The sequence below is a fragment of the Trematomus bernacchii genome, unplaced genomic scaffold, assembly GCF_902827165.1.
Source record: "Trematomus bernacchii unplaced genomic scaffold, fTreBer1.1, whole genome shotgun sequence".
Lineage (NCBI taxonomy): Eukaryota > Metazoa > Chordata > Actinopteri > Perciformes > Nototheniidae > Trematomus > Trematomus bernacchii.
Window position 1 is genome coordinate 2402780 of NW_022988098.1, and position 19309 is coordinate 2422088.

A 19309-nucleotide genomic window follows, 5' to 3' on the forward strand; every position below is an offset into this window, starting at 1 on the left:
AATATATTTGTATAATGTAGAAGAAATGCATAAATCTATGCACATGCCCTTTAAGCTTGTAGTGAACACATGTAAACACAGACGTAAGAACTCCCACTGGCTAAACAAGTCTTGACTAGATTTGTATAATTTGAGTTGATGAGTTTCCCGCACATGCACTAGTAGGCCTTGTTACGGGAAGCGCTGACGCACACACACTCAATAACACCACACTACTGAACTCCTCCTGAGTTGCGTGGGTGGGTGGAGTAAAAAGTCTTGTGGGAAGTCTTGATACCCACATGCCTCGAATTCCTATTCACTTGTTTTCAGCAATGCCAGTGCAGAGGCTCCTCTGTTTCCCAGCCATGCCTGCACCGTGGAGAGTCATGCTGCTGTGGGTTTGTGTTTGCATCTTTCTCCCAACTCAGGCCCAAGGAGCTCTGGTGGTTTCTCGCGGAGATGATCCGACACAGGTATTTGAAATAAATTGCATGTGCATAATTTGTCCATTGGCATGAGCACAAATGGCTGTGTTGTTGTCCCTCGCGATCAATCGATGGAGTCCATGTATTGTTTACAAAGTCAGTTTTAAAGAGGCGTGTTTTGCAGGTCTAGTAGCAGCAACAGTGTTTTCCCAGGAATAAAAATAGAAAAAGTAATATCTGTTTAGAGGGCATATTTATCAAAGCTGTGCAAATAGCAAAATACAGGGATGTAACTTTTCCGGATTATTTGGATTTCCCGAATTTCCGATTTGAAAACACGTGAATATATCCGATAAAAACAATATACACATCTACATACTACACATCTTCCGGCGCAGACTGCAAACTCATCTCTTTCGACTCCACTTCGAGCGATAGAATTACTAACAAAGAATTTCTAACAAAGCACTTATATACTAATAAAGGACTGGTTTATCTAAAGCCAGTTGAGTAGCACTTGAAATGTTTTGGCTCTATGAAACCTGATGTACTTATATGATTCTGTTTTCTTCAATGTTGTATCTTCCTGGTCGAATGCACTTATTGTAAGTCGCTTTGGATAAAAGCGTCAGCTAAATGCAATGTAATGTAATATCTATTGCAAGTTATGAATTCTTCCTAGCCTACTAGTTATACGTGATCCATGTACTGTCATCATGGGTTGAAAGTAACGGAGTAAATCTACGCAAGTAGCTACCGTTCTTGGGTACAAATCAAGGCAGACTACTTTTACTTCTTTTTTTTAGTATACAACATTATATTCACAACATCTCATAAGAAGATATTTTATATTCTCCTTAATAAGTCTGACAACTTACAAAACATCATAGTAGGCTATAACACGCAGTCACACAATGCTTACTTTTGAGACTTTAAGTACATTATCTGATTATATTTATAACTTTTACATGAATAGTGTTTTCAATGCATGACTTTTACTGAAGTAGAGTATTTCCAGTGTGCAGTATTTTTACTTAAACTTAAAGGATTCATATTTTGCTGATTTCAGGTTCATTTCAGGTTCAACTAGTATACCAGAGATACAGGTGAACGAAAATTAAGTTTTCTGCATTGAATGGATATGTTTTTCCAACATCAGAGTTTAAAAAGTCAGTGATCCTGAGATATGCAAATAGTATGGGGAGGAGACATTAATGGTCTTGTTCCCTAAGTGACTCTTTGATTTGACATGCTCACGACATGTAACATCATCTAGTGGCAACAGTCTTCACGCTGCTTCATTAAACATGTTTTACCTTTGAAACGTTACCAGCGTGCATTTCACTCATACATTCATAACAGGCTACAGTCCTTCTGGCATAGCCGATAATCGTTGTTATGACCTCTGGTAAACTCTTCACATGTTTTGGTGCCCCTTTTTTCTGCCCCTGCCCCTCAGTCAGCCTGAGTCTGCCACTGTACTCCTTTACAAAAAACAATAAGTGAACTGTTCATCTTACGGTCATTCCCCCAAGATGCACAACAGAGCACCACAGGAAGTCATTTCTGCCTTAGGCCATCAGACTGTTTGACTTGTCTCTCTGAACGACAGTCACACTGACTTCTTTTGTTTATATCAAATTTTACTTTTTTTATTTATCTTTTATTGTCATTTTACTGTACAAGTTTGTGTGTTTATATTTCTGATTTGATCTTATTATTGCACACTTCTGACTTCTTATGTTTATGTTATATTTAGTTATATTTATCTTCTATTTTATTTTATATTTTTAAAGACCACTATGTGCTATATAAATGAACTTGAATCGATTGATTCATAAATAAATATATTTAATTACTTAATTATTTAAACATAACCTAAACGTTTCTGAATCTGCTGAATCTTATTTACAGAAAACCATTTTACAAAGCAAGTATTGCCAGAAGAATGAAATGTTCTGATAAATAAAGATTTGAAAATTATTATTTAACCACAAAGAAAATTGGCTTTTTGCGCATTATCTCTTGTCATAATAATGAAAACCCCTTTTCTCTAAGGAATGTGTTTTTGTTGTATTGGAGAGGTGTGGCAATGTCTAAAAGGTATACAAACAAGAAGCCACATAATTAAGGTGGTATATGCTCAGGGCGTGTTGGTATTTTCTTCTTGGCTATACAGTAGGTGGATTTGGTCCTTTGCCAATCATGCCTGAAAGAGCTCCTCAGGAAATCTAATGAAAACGATGCCAAAGCTTTAGAGACGCGAGCATCTCCAGGAACACTTAAGCTTTTACAGCTGAAAGAAAGTATATTTAAAACTTGCAAAAAACCCAGCTTAGTCTTTTTTTATTGGGGGTGTGATGTTACTTTTTTCGTAATAACTATTTTAAAAGACACATTTTAATGAGATTCCAGCCTAGGCTAATTTCAAGTCATATCTTCAGACTGCTGAACATTAAAGAAAACTTAACATCTGAACCTTTTCCTTTCAAAGCAAAGTCAGTTATTTTAATAACATGAACATTAAATCATATTAACATGTCTCAGTAGAAGCACAACACACACATGTGAACCTGAAAATAATAGGGAAAACTTGAATGAAACACCATGTTTCTACTGCGTGTTTCTATAGCTCAATCAATGCAGTTACAAGAAATAGTGCATTAAGAAGAAGGTGTGTCATTGTGATGCCTGCCCTGCCCCCTCCTTTCTTTGTGTGTCCCCTCTTCCCACCTACGCTTCTCTGTCATGTGATTACATTAACATTATATGACTTATCTATCTACAGTATGTTGCTGCCAGTGTACCTGCCGTTACTCATTGATTTCTGCCAGCTTGTGATTTGCGTCACCTTAGATCCACAACTCTTTTCCCACACTAATTAAATCCTTCATCAGATTATTTTGCCACACCTTGCTTTCGTAGTATTCTCGAAAATTAACTGTAAAATACATTTTGTAAAGGCCATGTTCATAAGAAATTATGAAGATTAGAAGATGACAAATGTCTACTGAAGCAGTATTGGTTTTATGAAAGCAAACCATCATTTATTATGTGGATATTTCTTTCCAATCCTGCTGTTCCTTTCTTAATAACCATGTTGTCATACTTTGTTGTTTAGGAAACAAAAGAAGCTATGGGCCCCAGGTCAATAAAGGTACTACAATTACAATTACTTGCAATAATATAAAGTACTCAGCTGTGTTTATATGTTCCTTTCACCCTGTAATGTTGATTGTAAAAATAAACTCGTCAATTATATCTTTGTCTCTTTTTCCTCTACAGAAACGAAGCACAAACCCTGCAAATGTAAGTAACCAATTGTATCAGGTTCAATCACTGGGAAAGTCATTGTGAAATATGGATATAATAATGCAATACACATGGCCATGGCGACTGGTAGCTTCTATCTCACAGTAGTGCCATTGTTACTGTGTGAAAAATCAAGTCCACATTTTGTATAAAGCTCATTGCTTCCAGATGTCCACTCTTTCCCCCACAGTGCCCATTGGCATGCATGTATTCCTCTCTGTGCTTTGCTGGAGACAATAAACATGCGGGAAGTGATTTTTGTCTCTCTGAGCATTTATTCTTATCTATAAAAGTTCCATCTCACATTGTGTTTACATAACACTGACCTATCTGGGTTTTGTGACATGAATTTTCCATTAAGGGGACAATTCTCATGACATCCGATGCACAACTCAGTAGAGAGACAACAACCAGCTGCCAGTTGTCTTAGCCACTGATCTTGCTGTGATATCATGTTTTAATATTGGTTGTGGGTATAACTTATTGATGTTGTTTCCTGTTTAGAAAGCATTTTAACTCAACCCTTAAACTTACATTTGATCTGAGGTTTAAATCCTTTATTTTAAAACAGAGTTAAATCCCACATGAAATGTATGGTTGGGAAATTCTCTTGTGATTATAATGTGACGTTAAGTGTCTGTTGCCTTGTTTCTTATTTGTCCCTGTGGATGATGCAAATGGAGCTTCTGTGGTGCAAGAACAAATTCAGACTCAAACTGAACTTAAAGTATCATCATATCATCGTATTATATTCGGCATGACAGGTTTTGGGTATTTTGTGTCAAATTACAACAAGGGTGTGAGAGCCATAAAGCAGACAGACCAGGCGACAGGAGGGTTTTAGTGATGTATTGGCAAACAAGAAAAAACAAAGGTTTTACTGGTTGGAGGCAAGCCTGAACAGATCTTAATGATGGTCCCGGTAAAACAGGAATGGAGCCGACAGAGAAGGACAGGGAACAATGTGACAGTGCGTGAGTAGAAAAAGGGCTGGGTTAATACTGCAGGGCTTAGAAGGGAAAGTGGGAAAGTGGGGAGGGGAAGAGGTTAATGCAGGACAGACAAGGGAAGTAGGAAAGTCTGAGGGCATCTGGTGGACAGATGGAGAATGACGGTAACTGAGGCAGGATGAAACTGTGTTCATCCCTTTCAGATGGTGGAGGTGTACAGCGTGAGGGTGGACTGCACCGTGACGTTACGTTTCGCCCACACCGTCATGACCTCCAAGGCTCTGAACAGAGCTAACTCCTCCCAGGAAATCTTCTTCGAGGTGGACCTGCCCAAAACCGCCTTCATCGCCAACTTCAGCATGTCAGTCCAAATGTCTTTGACTTTTAACTGTGAGCACAGATGGTGGTTAAATGTACAGTGTTTTAGTACAATTTGAAAGAACTTGTATTTTAATCTCATGTCACTATCTACTCCAATACTGTACTAAATATTTAGCTTTTTCCTCCACTTAAATTATTTGATAACTTCATTCTCTATTACTTTTACATATTAAGATTTTAAAACCTATAAAAAGGAAGCACATCTATTGCTTGTTTGATATATTAACAGACCATAATTTGGCAAATATTTTGATAACGATTGAAGTCATTTTTTATAGTTCCAGCTTCTCAAATATTTGGATAGAATTTGCTGCATTACCTTTTTACTATTTTAATGATTTATATTGGTAAAATTGATTTTTATGGTCTGCTTTTAATACATTTAGTACATTTTCATTCAGGACTTTTTTTTACAGTGTGGTATCTAAAAACTTTCTCCAGCATATTTTTTAACAGTCTCTTTCTTCCTCACAGGGAAATCGACGGTCAGATGTACGTTGGAGATGTAAAGGAGAAAGAGAAAGCTAAGAAACAATATGAGAAGGCTGTTTCCTCTGGACAGACTGCTGGACTGGTGAAGTATGTTGGACTGAAACATTTTACAGTGAACCCGTTGTGTGAATATTAAAGTAACACACTTCCATCATTACAGGGCTTCTGGACGAAAGATGGAGAAGTTTTCAGTCTCTGTCAATATCGCCGCCAACAGCAGCGTGACTTTCGTTCTGACCTACGAGGAGCTCCTTCAGAGGAAACTGGGCCAGTATGAGATTCTGACCCGAGTTAAACCGGAGCAACCGGTGCAGGACTTCCAGGTTGGACATGATCTCCTCCTCTATTCTACTTCGTAACAACATACTGGTCAGGAGGAGCTGGAAAGCTGCCTGTCCACACTTGATCTGCCTCAGTGATAACGTGTGTGTGTGTGTGTGTGTGTGTGTGTGTGTGTGTGTGTGTGTGTGTGTGTGTGTGTGTGTGTGTGTGTGTGTGTGTGTGTGTGTGTGTGTGTGTGTGTGTGTGTGTGTGTGTGTGTGTGTGTGTGTGTGTGTGTGTGTGTGTGTGTGTGTGTGTGTGTGTGTGTGTGTGTGTGTGTGTGTGTGTGTGTGTGTGTGTGTGTGTGTGCGTGTGTGTTGAGACAGATTGTGACAAACATCTATGAGCCTCAGGGTATTGCTTTTGTTGAGACCACTGCGACCTTCCTCTCCAACGAGCTGCTCCCCCTGGTGAAGAAAACCGTCACAGACACAAAGGTAGACAGATTTCTAAGCTTCTGAACATTATGATGATTATTTTAAGCAATAATGATGTCTCCAATAATGTCATGAAATATATTTTTTTTTGGCTCTCAGGCACACATCTCTTTCTCTCCAACACTGGATCAGCAGAGGAAATGTCCAGGATGTGAAGGCACTATCATTGAAGGAGATTTCATCATCAAGTACGATGTGAAACGAAAAAAGGGCCTCGGGGAAGTTCAGGTCAGGAGCCAACAAAGACTTTTCAGCAGCACATAAGACTCACAATATTATAAGCTATAGGAGCAAAGCCTAAATAGACTTTTGGATAGCTTACAGCATTTTTAAATTAGGTTTAAAGGGATTGTTCAGATTTTATGAACTACTTATCCTTATTCTACCTACATTAGATTGCATTCATCACGTCCCACGTTTAGAGAAACAGAAGTACTGAAGTAAAGCAATGTTGTTTTGGAAGAGCGCGTCAGCAAAACACATTTTTGCCCTTTAAAAGAATCCCTCCAAAAAAAACAATTTCAGTCTAAGTGTTTGCTTTTTTTAAATATTGCGTTACCTTCTTGTCAAACAGCTTTCTCCTATAGGGAGAAGCATAGGCCGTTATATCAATCGAGACTTGTTGACAAAAACAACAATTTTACCTCACAAAATACAGATGTTGCTGGTTCACCTGTGCCCAATTGGTAAGTTTGTTAGTGTTATTATGTTACTTTGGTGAATAGTATCTTCTGGGTTTTGCGAGGTAACATTATTGTTTTTGTCATAGGATCTCGACGCTCTGAAGTCAACATAAGTTCCTCTTCAAAAAGAGCTGTCATCCATTAGGTTAAAAATATTCTTAAAATACACTTTAACTAATAGATTTTTTGAGGTGGGTCTTTCTTTGAGCTGGCTAAAGTACGTTGTTTGCTGCCCCTGTCAAAACCAGGTTATTGTTCTATCTTGTTACTGTTGCTGCTAAAACAACTGGGGATCAATAAACGTTTATCTTATCTTATTTCCAACATTCTGAAAGATCCCTTTAAAATGAAAAATAGTATTTTACTCCTGATCTTAGTTTTACTTCCATATTCCTTTGAATGTTAGCATAGCTTTGGCCTGGTATTATATATTCATAATAGCCTTGAACAAGTGCTTTATTTCCCTTCAGATTGTGAACGGATACTTTGTGCACTTCTTCGCTCCTCCTGACCTGCCCAGAGTCCCAAAGAATGTGGTGTTTGTGATTGACAGGAGTGGATCAATGAGTGGACAAAAGATGCGTCAGGTAAAATGCTTTTTGTGTAAGTGAAATCCATACTGTATGCAACACCGTTTTGTATATCTTCATGTGTTAATTTCGGTACCTTTGCAGACCCGCGATGCACTGGTTGCCATTCTGAAAGACCTCCACGAAGAGGACCACTTTGCTCTTATCCTGTTTGACAATCAAATTATCACCTGGAAGAACTATCTTACCAAAGCTACACAGACAAATGTGACTGAAGCCATTGCCTACGTCAAGAAGATAAGAGACAATGGATGTAAGAAGAAAACATGTGGTACCAACTTGTATGCCATATTTGATGTGCACTTCCTAATCAGATTAATTTAAAGGTCCCATGTCATGGCCATTTCTACTGATCATAATTCCATTGTTGAGGTCTACTAGAATAGATTTACATTGTACAATTTTCCAAAATCACATTGGTTTCTCATACAGCATCTCTGTATAGTATGTGTATTCACTCTCTGTCCTAAACGGCTTGTTGGAGCTCCTGACCCCCCCTCCCTATGAGCCCACTGTGCTCTGATTGGTCAGCTCGCCCACTCTGTTCTGATGAGTCCACCACCGTTACAGCGGAACATCAGTGATTATGTGTTACAATGGCGTTTGTTAGCAACCAGAAAATGACACCAGTAATGACAAACAGATGAGAATGCTGCGTGGGGTCTGGGTGCCGTGTTGGCGGGACGTTGCGGGGCTCGCTGCTGTGAGGAGGGGACAGTGTGAGCTCTATTACTGGTGTAGTTTCCTGGTTGCTGCATGGGGTCTGCGAGGCTCCACTAGCACCCGCATACCATTTGGGTATGGTCACATCACTGTACCCAGGAAAAAAATCTCCAACGAGGCGTTCTGGTGCAGCATAGACAGGTATTTTCTGTGTTAGAGTTTTAATCGCTACAGGGTGTACTTTGAGGGTTTGTGATTTTGCAGACCGTTTACATGCATAAAAAGCTATAACACACAAGGGGACGGGTAATAACCGGAAAAGCATGACATGGGACCTTTAAATATTTACACATTTAAAATGTGTCAACAAGGGAGAAAGACTCACTCCCATAACACCATGATACTGACTGTTGCTTTAAAGTGAGTTGACAGCAGTGTTATTGCTCATCTCATATAAGATTCACGAAGAAAATAAATGTTGTAGAAAATGCTATACTATTCCTATTGAGGATTGTTACTTTGTTTCCTAGGTTGTAATTTATCTCAGGAAATGTTCATGTTTACCTGCTCATTGTATTATTTCTTTTCAGCCACCAATATCAATGGCGCTGTACTGAGGGCAGTGAAAATGCTGGAGAAAGAAAGAAAAGATATGAACCTGCCAGAAAGGAGTACAGATATGATTATTTTACTGACTGACGGGATGCCCAACAGCGGTAAGATGTCTTGATTTGAAGATTATAATAAGATTTGTGCATTCTGCATAAGCATTTTATTGAATTAGGGGTGTCAGAAAGTCAAAAGGGATTTGTTCTTACTGATTTCTTTCTGAAACACCCATTTTTCAAAAAAGACCCAATGAAGATTACCTTTTTCTAAATGACTCTTTACAACTTTGCTGAGTAACTATCTTGTTGAAATCACAATGCTTTTATTGCATGCTTAGAAATAACACTTGTGTTTCTGCATGTAGGGGAGTCAAGGCTTCCACAGATTCAGGAGAATGTGCGCTTTGCTATCAACGGGAAGATGTCTATGTTCTGTCTTGGATTCGGAAATGATGTGGTATACTCCTTCCTGGATGTAATGAGCAAACAAAACAAGGGAGTAGCCCGCAGGATCTATGAGGGTTCGGATGCAGCCGTACAACTCCAGGTTTGGATAAAGATCAAACAAAATAATGATAATGTCCATGCAAGGTTGGGAATATTTGTCATATATATTCCCAAACAATAGAGAACAGACAAGGCCTGATTTGGAGTATGTCTTTGTTCCAGGGTTTCTATGATGAGGTGGCCAACCCTCTGCTCTTGGAGGTGGACCTGCGTTATCCTGAGAACGCAGTGGACTCCCTGACGACTAACCACTACAGCCAGCTGTTTAACGGCTCAGAGATCGTGGTGGCGGGTCGACTGACCGACAACGACCTGGACAACTTCATGGTGGAAGTGTTCGCTCAGGGGGTGAGGAATAGGCAGTAATATGCCAATAAGCATGAAAAAGCTCTACTGTATACTGTATAGTAGTTGTTTCTCGAGACAGTTCCTGTCACTGAATATTCAATGCTAAGTGTAGTATTTTTAAAGAAATTAAACTTAAGTAGATTGCTGTAGCCTAAGTCACTATGCTATCATGTTCCTTTTTTACTTTTCAAGGCTTCACTTCACTTTGAGACTGAAAAATACAACAATTTTGGTGGATTTTAATGTAATTTTGTACATACAGTCAAAAGGAACCATCCTACTGACATGGTCCATTACATTTGTCTTGAGGCTTAATCATCAGGTCAACATTTAAATTGGTCAAATACTTTGTTTTACAATCAAATACCTTCAAAACTATTGTTATTCCCTACACCACAGTTATGCTTTGTGCTTAAAAGTACTCTACATGTTTGCATGATAGCTTGCTAAGATATATACTTGTAAGACTGTTATTGTGACCATGTTAGCTGACGTTAGCATTTAGCCTCAAAGCGCTGCTAGCGATGCTTTAGACTCTCAGTCTTGTTTTTATCAAATAAAACTACAAATAACTTTGCTGTCAGTAATAACTCATTACATTTCTCCTCCTTCTCAAGTCCGAAGAAGACTTTCAGGAACAGGGAAAGGCCAGTGAGATCAATTTAGATCTGATCTACCCTGAGCAAGAGTACATCTTTGGGAATTTCTCTGAGCGTCTGTGGGCCTACCTCACCATCCAGCAGCTCCTCGAGAACAGGTTTGTTAATTGGAAATGTGTCTGTCAGTTTTATCTCTACCTGTCCAGGATTTGAAGCAAGATTCTCCATCAATAATGACAGATTATTCAAAGGAATTCAAATAATTTCATGGTGCATATTTTTGTTGCACCTAGCGCCTCCAATGTCATTAAAAAACACTCAACTTATCAAATCTCTCTTTTTTTAAATCTGCCAGTGACATTGGTACTGAGCAGGAGAAAGGCAATGGGACTGCCAAGGCCCTGGACATGTCTGTGCAATACAGCTTCGTCACCCCTCTCACCTCCATGGTGGTCACTAAGCCTGACACTGAGGATGGACCAGACAGCCCTCTCATCGCTGACAAACTGACTGAGGGTAATATTCAAAGTGGAAATGGACGAGATCAGGTGGAAGCAGTAGGGCGTAGTGCAAAAAGCTGCCGTTAAATCGGACAGTTTCAAGCAGCCGTCAAAGAATATACAGGAAGTCACATAAAGACAGTGTTAGATCCATCTGTGGGCTACCCTTAGTTTGTCTGTCATGTTTGTATAACGATGCCTGTCATAATTGAGAAGAAAATTAGAAAAGGTTTGACCAGATTTAACCCTTGGAAGCCGTATTTATTCGATAACCTACATAAAACGTTTATGTGAAGTCATTTAATAAAACATGCAACCCTTCATTAAAGAAATATACCTATCAAATGTATAGTCACAATATTCTGATAGCTATACTGTACGTATGCTACACAAGGGTTGAAAAAGAAAAATGATGACAACAAGACACAAGTTTTGCATTGTTTCTGAAGCTGCAGCGTGTTTCTCCTAATGTTATAGTTTTGGGCCGTGGTATATTATAGGTTAAATCAAAAAGTGTATGTAGAATATGCCAAAGACAATAAACTAACTTTGTTTTGTGTGTTTTCTATACTTTCTCAGACCAGCGACAGAAAGCAGAAAAACACACAGGTATGACAATCACTTTTAATGTAATCATGTGACTTCATCAATCACATTTTGGGCCGAACAAGCATTCATTATTTTTCATAACAGGTTCTTCGGCCAGTAGGAGACAACACCATAGTCCTATCTTTGCCAAATCATTTAGTAGTGGCAGTAGTGGCGCTAGTGGCGCTAGTGGCGCTAGTGGCGCTAGTGGCGCTAGTGGCGCTAGTGGCGCTAGTGGCGCTAGTGGCGCTAGTGGCGGTAGTGGCGGTAGTGGTGGCAGTAGTGGTGCAAGTAGCAGTTCCCGTGGCAGCAGTTCCCGTGGCAGCAGTTCCCGTGGTAGCGGTTCCCGTGCCAGTGGTAGCAGTTCCCGTGCCAGCAGTGGTAAGCTTTTCATACAGCAGCAGTTTTACTATCACATCAATCTATCATATCAATGCATTAATTTCCCCTGTCACTTTAACATAAAGGTCCAATGTCATGCTTTTCTGGTTATTACCCGTCGCCTTGTGTGTTATGTAGCTGTAAACGGTCTGCAGAGTCACAAACCCTCAAAGTACACCCTGTAGTGGTGTCCGCGGAGCCGTTACGTTTTGACCAATCCGCGGACTTCCTCACACACACACACTCGGCAGGAGGTTGCGAGGCTCGCTGCTGCGAGGAGCTGGACACTGTGAGCTGGCTCACTGGTGTGGGGTCGGCGAGACAGCGAGACACCGCGGAACTCAGCCTGGGCACACACACAAACTCCCAGCCAGGCTGCGGGTGTGTGTGTGTTCCGGGCTGGGTTTCGCTGTGTCTCGCTGTCTCGCAGACGGCCACTGGGCTCACAGGGAGGGGGGGGAAGGAGCTCCAACAAGCCGTTTAGGACAGAGAGTGAATACACATACTATACAGAGATGCTGTATGAGAAACCAATGTGAGTTTGGAAAATTGCACAATATACATTTATTTTAGTATACCGGGCCGTCTCCACGGCAGCGTTAAAAAATCTTGAAACGCTTCTGCCCATTCACTTTGAATGGGGTGACGTCACTTTTTTTCGCTTTCGCCGAAATGCATTGTGGGCAGGCGAGCGGAGATTCTCAGGATTTTCAAGATCCAAAGTTGAACAATGTTCAACTTTTGAGGCTGAGGTGGAAGCGTCAGCCAATCAAATCCCGTGTACGCAAATCTGACAGTTCAAGCTCTAGCCAATCAAACGGCGTGTATGCTGGGAGAGAAATACCGCAGGTCATTTCCTCATATTCCAAAAAATGGAGGAGAAATTAGCGGTAGCGAATCAATCACCCGGTGCTTTATGACCAGACCTACCGGGATATAAACCGGAGGAGCCAGGCATGGAGGGAGGTGGCAGAGACAGTGGTAGGTTTTCGCCTGTTTTGGGGAGTTTATATCCAGTTTACTTCGGGCTTTTTTGCTTCGTATGTCGCGGGCGGGAGATTCATGTGATTGGTTGCTCGCAAAAAATCCTCAAGCTTCAGATACGCCCACCTCCAAGATTTTTTTAACGCTGCCGTGGAGACGGCCCGTACCTCAACAATGGAATTATGATCAGTAGAAATGGCCATGACATGGGACCTTTAAATCTTCAAATGTAATAATTACAGCGGTTTGCCATATCAGATCTAAGGTTATGAATCCTGTGACATTTAACAATTTCCATTTTGTTTATTTCCTGTCGTAAAATAGGACATATTGTGCTAATTTCAGGTTCATATTTGTGTTTTGTGCCTCTACTGTGACATGTTTACATGCTTTAAAGTGGACCTATTATGCTATATTGGAAAAATATATTGTAGGGCCATACCTATACAAAACATGTCTGTGAAGTTTTTTGCTTAAAATACCAAACAGATTCCCCATTGTAGCCATCCCTCATACTGCTCATACCCCTCTTTTGCAGCCCTGTTAGAGAAATGCGGATTTTGGGTCCTTAGCTTGAAAAAAAAAAAAAGAGGAGGCGGAGCTAATGCCTGATCAGAATTCTACAGGAGATAAAGTTAAATTCTGCTGTGATAAAAACGCTATCCTGTTCTAAACCACATCAAGGAATTATTTCTGAAACAGTATGGAGCTCAAATGCTTTTTCTCTTGCAGGTTTATCACAAGGTGAGTTCCTTTTTTTTATTTCCTGCTTTTTAAACACATGTGCTCTAAAGTACAGGTTAGCTCTGAGTGTTAGCGAGGCTTGCTAATGTAAAAAAAGACGAGATTACGTCCAAAACACGTCAGGCATTGTTTCTGATAGCAACTTTCTGTGGGTCCGCTGCCGATTTGACTTCAGATCGGCAGCAAATCTGTATCCGCTCGTTGTACACCCATTTTTAAAAGATTTGGGTACGGAGGAAAAGAGAGAGGGTTTTATTTTCTGACGCTGCGTGAGTTCCCCTGACGCACCGGGGACACATATTTATGTATAAAAGACATCACAAAGTGCATTTTGCATGATAGGTCCCCTTTAATGTTCAAAAAGTATTTTTCTCACATTGCTGCACTGAGGAATGGTTTTAGAGCTGCTTAAGATTGTATTAAAATATCATAGTTACAAACTTGAGTTTGACTCTTATAGGCTACATGTTTGTTTTCCTGACATGACACTTTAATGTTTGTGCAGCGGACGGGGATCCTCACTTCATGATAGAGCTGCCAGACAGAGATGAGGCTCTATGCTTCAACATCAACGACAAACCAGGAACCGTTTTCAACCTGGTCAGAGACCCAATACCAGGTGAGTTAGAGTTCTACTTTTTTTGTGAAAAACCAAAGAAAGGCCAACAAACTAAAACGTGTCATTATTTCAGGCTTTGTGGTGAACGGCCAAATTATCGGCAGGAAGAAAATTGATCCGCATGGTAAGATCAATACCTACTTTGGCCGTTTTGGTATCATCCACCAGAAGCTGGGCGTGAGGCTGGAGGTGAGCACGCAGGAAATCTCAGTTTTCCACGAAGGCAAGCAGGTCAAGCTGCTGTGGTCCGATACAACCTCTATCAAAGAAACCAAGTGAGTAACATTGCCTTACAAATATTATCTAAAAGTAATAGGAGGAATATTGTCATTTTGGTCATGCCAGGATAAAATGCTTTTTAAAATGAATGTAAAGAAAGTTTCTATTTAACTTTTGATTTTATGTTTTTGAAATACTTTTAATTACGGTAAACACAAAACAAATACTTATGCTTAGACCTTCAAAAATTCATGGCAAAGATGACAGAGCACATAGATTTATCAATTAAGTTGCGTGCCTCATTTTATTGGCTCGTAAAAATATCTTGTATGGAATTAATCTGCTGATTTTCTAGTTTAAAATGAGAATGTGTTAAAATGTCCATTGATTCAATAACATTTATTTAATTAATGTATGTAAATATATTCTAATAGTCTTACACTGAAAACTAAATGGACCTAAAATTGCATTGAAAAATAAATCTTCACTCTGCTTTTCATGGTTCCTGTGAATCACAAATACACCTAACTACCTTTGTCTCTCCTCCAGTATGGACCTCAGGTTAACTAAGAACTGCAGCCTGACAGTGACGCTGAAGCACTCGGTTAAATTTGAGGTCATTAGACACACAAAGGTTTGGAAGAAATGCCACGACCAACAGGACTACCTGGGTTTCTACAACCTGGACAGTCACCACTTGTCTGATTCGGTTCATGGTTTGCTAGGTAAAGATCTAGTTTCCTTTAATTATGCAATCACTGTGCAGCTTTTTTTATGTTTCCTGATTCCTTATTTTATACAAATAATCTTCCTCCAGGTCAGTTCTACCATGGCGTTGGGTTTGAGTTGACAGACCTGCATCCACATAAGAACAAGGAGAAAATAGATGCCACCATGTATGTGAAGGGACAAATACTCAACGTAACCAGGTAATATGTAATATGGTTTAAACACACAAACACATAACGCATACAAGTTCAAGGAGTGTTTCAGCTTTTTTTTAATTCTAATTCGCAGACACTGGCAGAAGGACTTCAGCAGGGATGTGAAGAATGGGAAAAGTATTCCCTGCTGGTTTGCTAACAATGATGGAGCTGGCCTTATTGATGGAGAAGCCTCGGACTACGTTGTGTCAGGGCTTTTTCAAGGCTGATTTTTGAATGTAGAAATGTTTTAATCCCAGTAGCAATGCACTGGGACCACATTATTATTTGTGAGAGATTGCAGGTTATAGTGAGCCACATTGAGTGTTCATTTCAACATTGCACACATTCTGAAACAAACATTATAAATCCCAGGATCCTTACAGTCTTATTTAATGGCGATACAAAATAACAATTATGATTCCTGATCTCATGATGGACATTGCTTCCCAAAAACGACAATGTGAATGACAATTTGTGCACTCTGGTGCAACTATATTCTTGATGTACTGCTGTCAGGTATATTATGTTGCTTTCCAATTTCCGGCTGTCATAGAATTATACGTCTGCATACTTCACATACAAACCATACCATTGCCTTTAAACTGAATGTACCTTATCGCATACACATTTGTATACAACTATACACAACTTGATTTCGCTTCGAAAAAGTTGAAACCTGTACACCGGTACGTTAAAAAACACAACCACATTTTGTACTTTTCAACTCTAATTTTTGCCATATCTGGGCTTTATGCCAACTTTGCACCATCACAGATAAATTATCATCTATGGATGTACTTCTTGTGATATTATTATTGAAATTGTGCACAAACGTATTTTATCATCTCTAAGATTCAAAGGTAAAACCAACACAGCTGTTTCTGGCCACAGGTTGGTATATATTTTTTTAGATGTTACAGGGAATTTTTGCTCTTTAAATAAAAAAATGTTGGGCCTATGTTTTTTGTATGTGATGACAATAAATGTACATGTACACCAGTTTGTGTTTGATTGTTGTAGCTTTTCAGAATCAGAATCGGGTTTATAACCAAGTAGATTTTCACATACGAGGAATTTGCTTTGGTGTAAATGGAGCAGATATCAAAAGAAGAATCTGGTATTTTTTTAAAGGAGCAAAAAATAATACGATTATAAAAACTATTGTAACAAATAAACATAATATTTGTACAAAGTATAGATATACAAGAAACAGTACAGTAAAATAAGATATGACAAATACTATATTCAAAGTGGAGATCTCCTATAATTTCCTATACCTAGTACAAGTTTATATTAAGTCAGAGTACTGCTTCATTAAACCTTGTTTGTCAGAGGATTTATACAGTGGCATTTTATTTATTTGGATTGTTTTTGCCATGGCCATTTGGCGAATGTCATTAAAGCGCATGCGCAGATAGAGCCTTGTGTTTAGTTGTATGGCCACAAGGGGCAGCAGTGAGCTCATTACGGTTTGTTGTTGCGCTGGCAACGGGAGGTAAAGAAGACGCCGCATTCGAAAACAGTGTTTGACAAGCCACACAAAGGTGAGATTTTAGCTATTTTAGCTATTTTTCATCAGTTTATTTCACTTTTACAAACGAAAAGACTACAAAGATACTAACCGATGAATTTGGCACAATTACCACAACACTGTGCCGCTAAAGTCACGCAAATCTACCCCAAGCTAACTAACCGTTTCTTCACACAAGCTAGCTAATGTTTTTAGCTAACAAATTATTGGGGCTAATCATGGGGTTGAAGTTTAAAATATTTTAGCTAGCCATGAGTTTTTCTGACTCACTGTAATTGGGGTGTTATTAAGTATCTCTTATACTCAAACATGTTTGTATATGTCGCCCTGTAGAATCTTCCTCATGGGCCAGGAGACTGTTTCTTGGCTACTCCTTACCTGAAGAGAGAAGACCAGAAACGGGTGTCGAATAAACGTGTGGACGGAGGTTTGTCATTTTCACACTCACTAAGCCACACATAAAGACCCATGGTAAGCCTATAGTTTACAGCAGTACACATCATTCATATATACTGTATTCATATCACCCGCAGTACGTTTAAACATGATTTGTTGCATCACGTTTATTAATGTTCCTTTACATTTTTGCTCTACACATTTTTAAGATTGAAACATAATTATTCTAAAATTAAACCAAATACTATTTCCCCCTTTTCACAGCACTTATATATATAACAGCAGTCATTGTGTGATTTGTCGAAATGTCTTTGGTGAAAAATTATTTCCTGATTCTCCTTGTTCGCTTTGTTTTACCTGTTCGGTGTGGAAAATAAAGCTTTTATCATCTTTAAGTACGAAGAATGAGGACAATAGGTCATTCCCTTATATTCCTACAACTTTAACTTGAGCCTAGAGTTATTATCAGCTAGTCTAAAAGATAACAACCACCAAAGGATTCACTTTTTAGAATGTAAATGCGAGTTCATTGATGAAAGTTTAAAATACCTTTTACTAATCACATTTTTAGTTTCTTTTTCTCATTTTTAATTGAAGAATTGCATGAATGACATACAGTGGTGTTTTTGTCATATAGCTTTGTTAAAATCTTACGTAATTTAGCACAAACTAAGCTATCGGGTCCTTTATTCAGTGATGTAATAACTCTTACAATGCTGTGTAGTGACTGGTTGGTCATGTCTTTATTTTATCACTAGCTAAGAACACACATTTTCTCTTTATGTTGTCCTTTTTATATCCCTCATTTGGATTTATGTCTTTTGCATTTATTGTACACTTTCCAATGCCGATTCTAAAATGTGTGTGTGTGTGTGTGTGTGTGTGTGTGTGTGTGTGTGTGTGTGTGTGTGTGTGTGTGTGTGTGTGTGTGTGTGTGTGTGTGTGTGTGTGTGTGTGTGTGTGTGTGTGTGTGTGTGTGTGTGTGTGTGTGTGTGTGTGTGTGTGTGTGAACACTGTACTGTAACAACTCAACAGCTCTTATTACATGGCTCTGGTGTGTGTACTAAATATCCAGGGCAAGTGTGTTGACCCCAGTCATGTCGGAAGTTCAGGAGTTGAGAGGGATTTTCTTAAGGGGATCTTTGCAGAAGTGTTTGCTTGTGTGTGTCTGTCTCTTTGTATGTGTGTGTTTGTGTAAGCTTTCCTGATTAACACCAGATGTGCGGGGCTCAGGGTGTCGGCGATAGCTTGAGAGGGCCCCACTGTACTCCATTCGGCCCTGGTTGCAGAAAATGCTAAAGCGACCTCTTCACACATGGCTGACATTAATATCTTTGCTGTTCATCCACCAGATCCCTGCAAGGTTCGAAACATCAGGTCAGACTAAGAGTTCACTAAGGAGGTCATGCAGAAGTGCAGAGCGTTAGTGTAGGTCTGCTGCTTCTCCACCAGAGGGCGGGAGAGAGCTGTAGTACATCTGTAGTCTCTCAGCTCAGGTCCCACAGTCTGACTACTGAGGAATAATACTTCGTTTTTTAGCTCTTATAAAGTTATTTGTAGTGAAAGTGTTGCAACATTTTAAAGATAATTAGTTTCACGTGGAAAGTTCTGCAATATTTTGAGGCGGAGATTGACATCAAGTTTGTGTGTGTGTTAGTGCTGCATATAAGGATTAATACTTTCAATAATAATGAATATTTAGTTATTTTTTATATTATGTATTGTTTTATCGTCCATAAAACAAGTTTCCTGGGCCCAAATCGACATTGTGAAACTGATTATTTTGTCTAACAGACAAAAACCAAAGATGTTAAATATTGCAAAAAAGAACAGGAACATTTAAAAAATGTAGAATATTTCTTATACATACTCCCAAACATAAGATTGAAACGATAACTTGATTATTGAAAATGGTAATGATTAAATGTCAATTGACTAACTGTGTAACAGATTTTTCCGCGCCTAATAATGATTAATAATTATTGCAATGGATTTAATAGAAAGTTAAAGTACTTGTAAAATACATCTAAAATAGTTGTTTTAATTATTCTCAAAATGATCGAGATAACTTTTTTTTCTTAGTTTGCAAAACTTGAACATGCAAACATGCCTTCCTTCAAACA

At 39.1% G+C, this 19309-nt stretch overlaps 1 protein-coding gene across 2 annotated transcripts; it reads left to right on the forward strand.

Annotated features, from left to right (window-relative positions):
• Positions 1 to 279: 279 nt before the first annotated feature.
• Positions 280 to 16258, forward strand: LOC117475468 (inter-alpha-trypsin inhibitor heavy chain H3-like). Of its 2 annotated transcripts, XM_034121689.1 has the most exons (23): positions 280 to 455; positions 3529 to 3564; positions 3693 to 3716; positions 4873 to 5030; positions 5525 to 5629; positions 5703 to 5865; positions 6190 to 6300; positions 6400 to 6528; positions 7454 to 7570; positions 7658 to 7826; positions 8827 to 8952; positions 9210 to 9391; positions 9514 to 9699; positions 10317 to 10456; positions 10654 to 10814; positions 11378 to 11407; positions 11492 to 11767; positions 13484 to 13495; positions 14001 to 14114; positions 14188 to 14389; positions 14883 to 15058; positions 15151 to 15262; positions 15351 to 16258. In XM_034121689.1, the coding sequence occupies exons 1-23, from the start codon at positions 282 to 284 to the stop codon at positions 15484 to 15486; spliced, it is 3039 nt and encodes a 1012-aa protein (XP_033977580.1). In that variant the 5' UTR covers positions 280 to 281; the 3' UTR covers positions 15487 to 16258. The 2 variants fall into 2 exon arrangements, with proteins under 2 accessions (XP_033977580.1, XP_033977581.1); XM_034121690.1 differs by lacking the exon at positions 13484 to 13495 and having other exon boundaries at positions 281 to 455.
• Positions 16259 to 19309: the final 3051 nt, after the last annotated feature.

What these genes read in the sequence shown, in the direction of transcription:
- LOC117475468 (XM_034121689.1), top strand. Translation starts at nt 282, where the DNA reads ATGCCTCGAATTCCTATTCACTTGTTTTCAGCAATGCCAGTGCAGAGG. An exon ending in GAAGCACAAACCCTGCAAAT is followed by an intron (nt 3,717 to 4,872) that starts GTAAGTAACCAA and finishes CATCCCTTTCAG; the next exon opens with ATGGTGGAGGTGTACAGCGT. An exon ending in TTCATCGCCAACTTCAGCAT is followed by an intron (nt 5,031 to 5,524) that starts GTCAGTCCAAAT and finishes TCTTCCTCACAG; the next exon opens with GGAAATCGACGGTCAGATGT.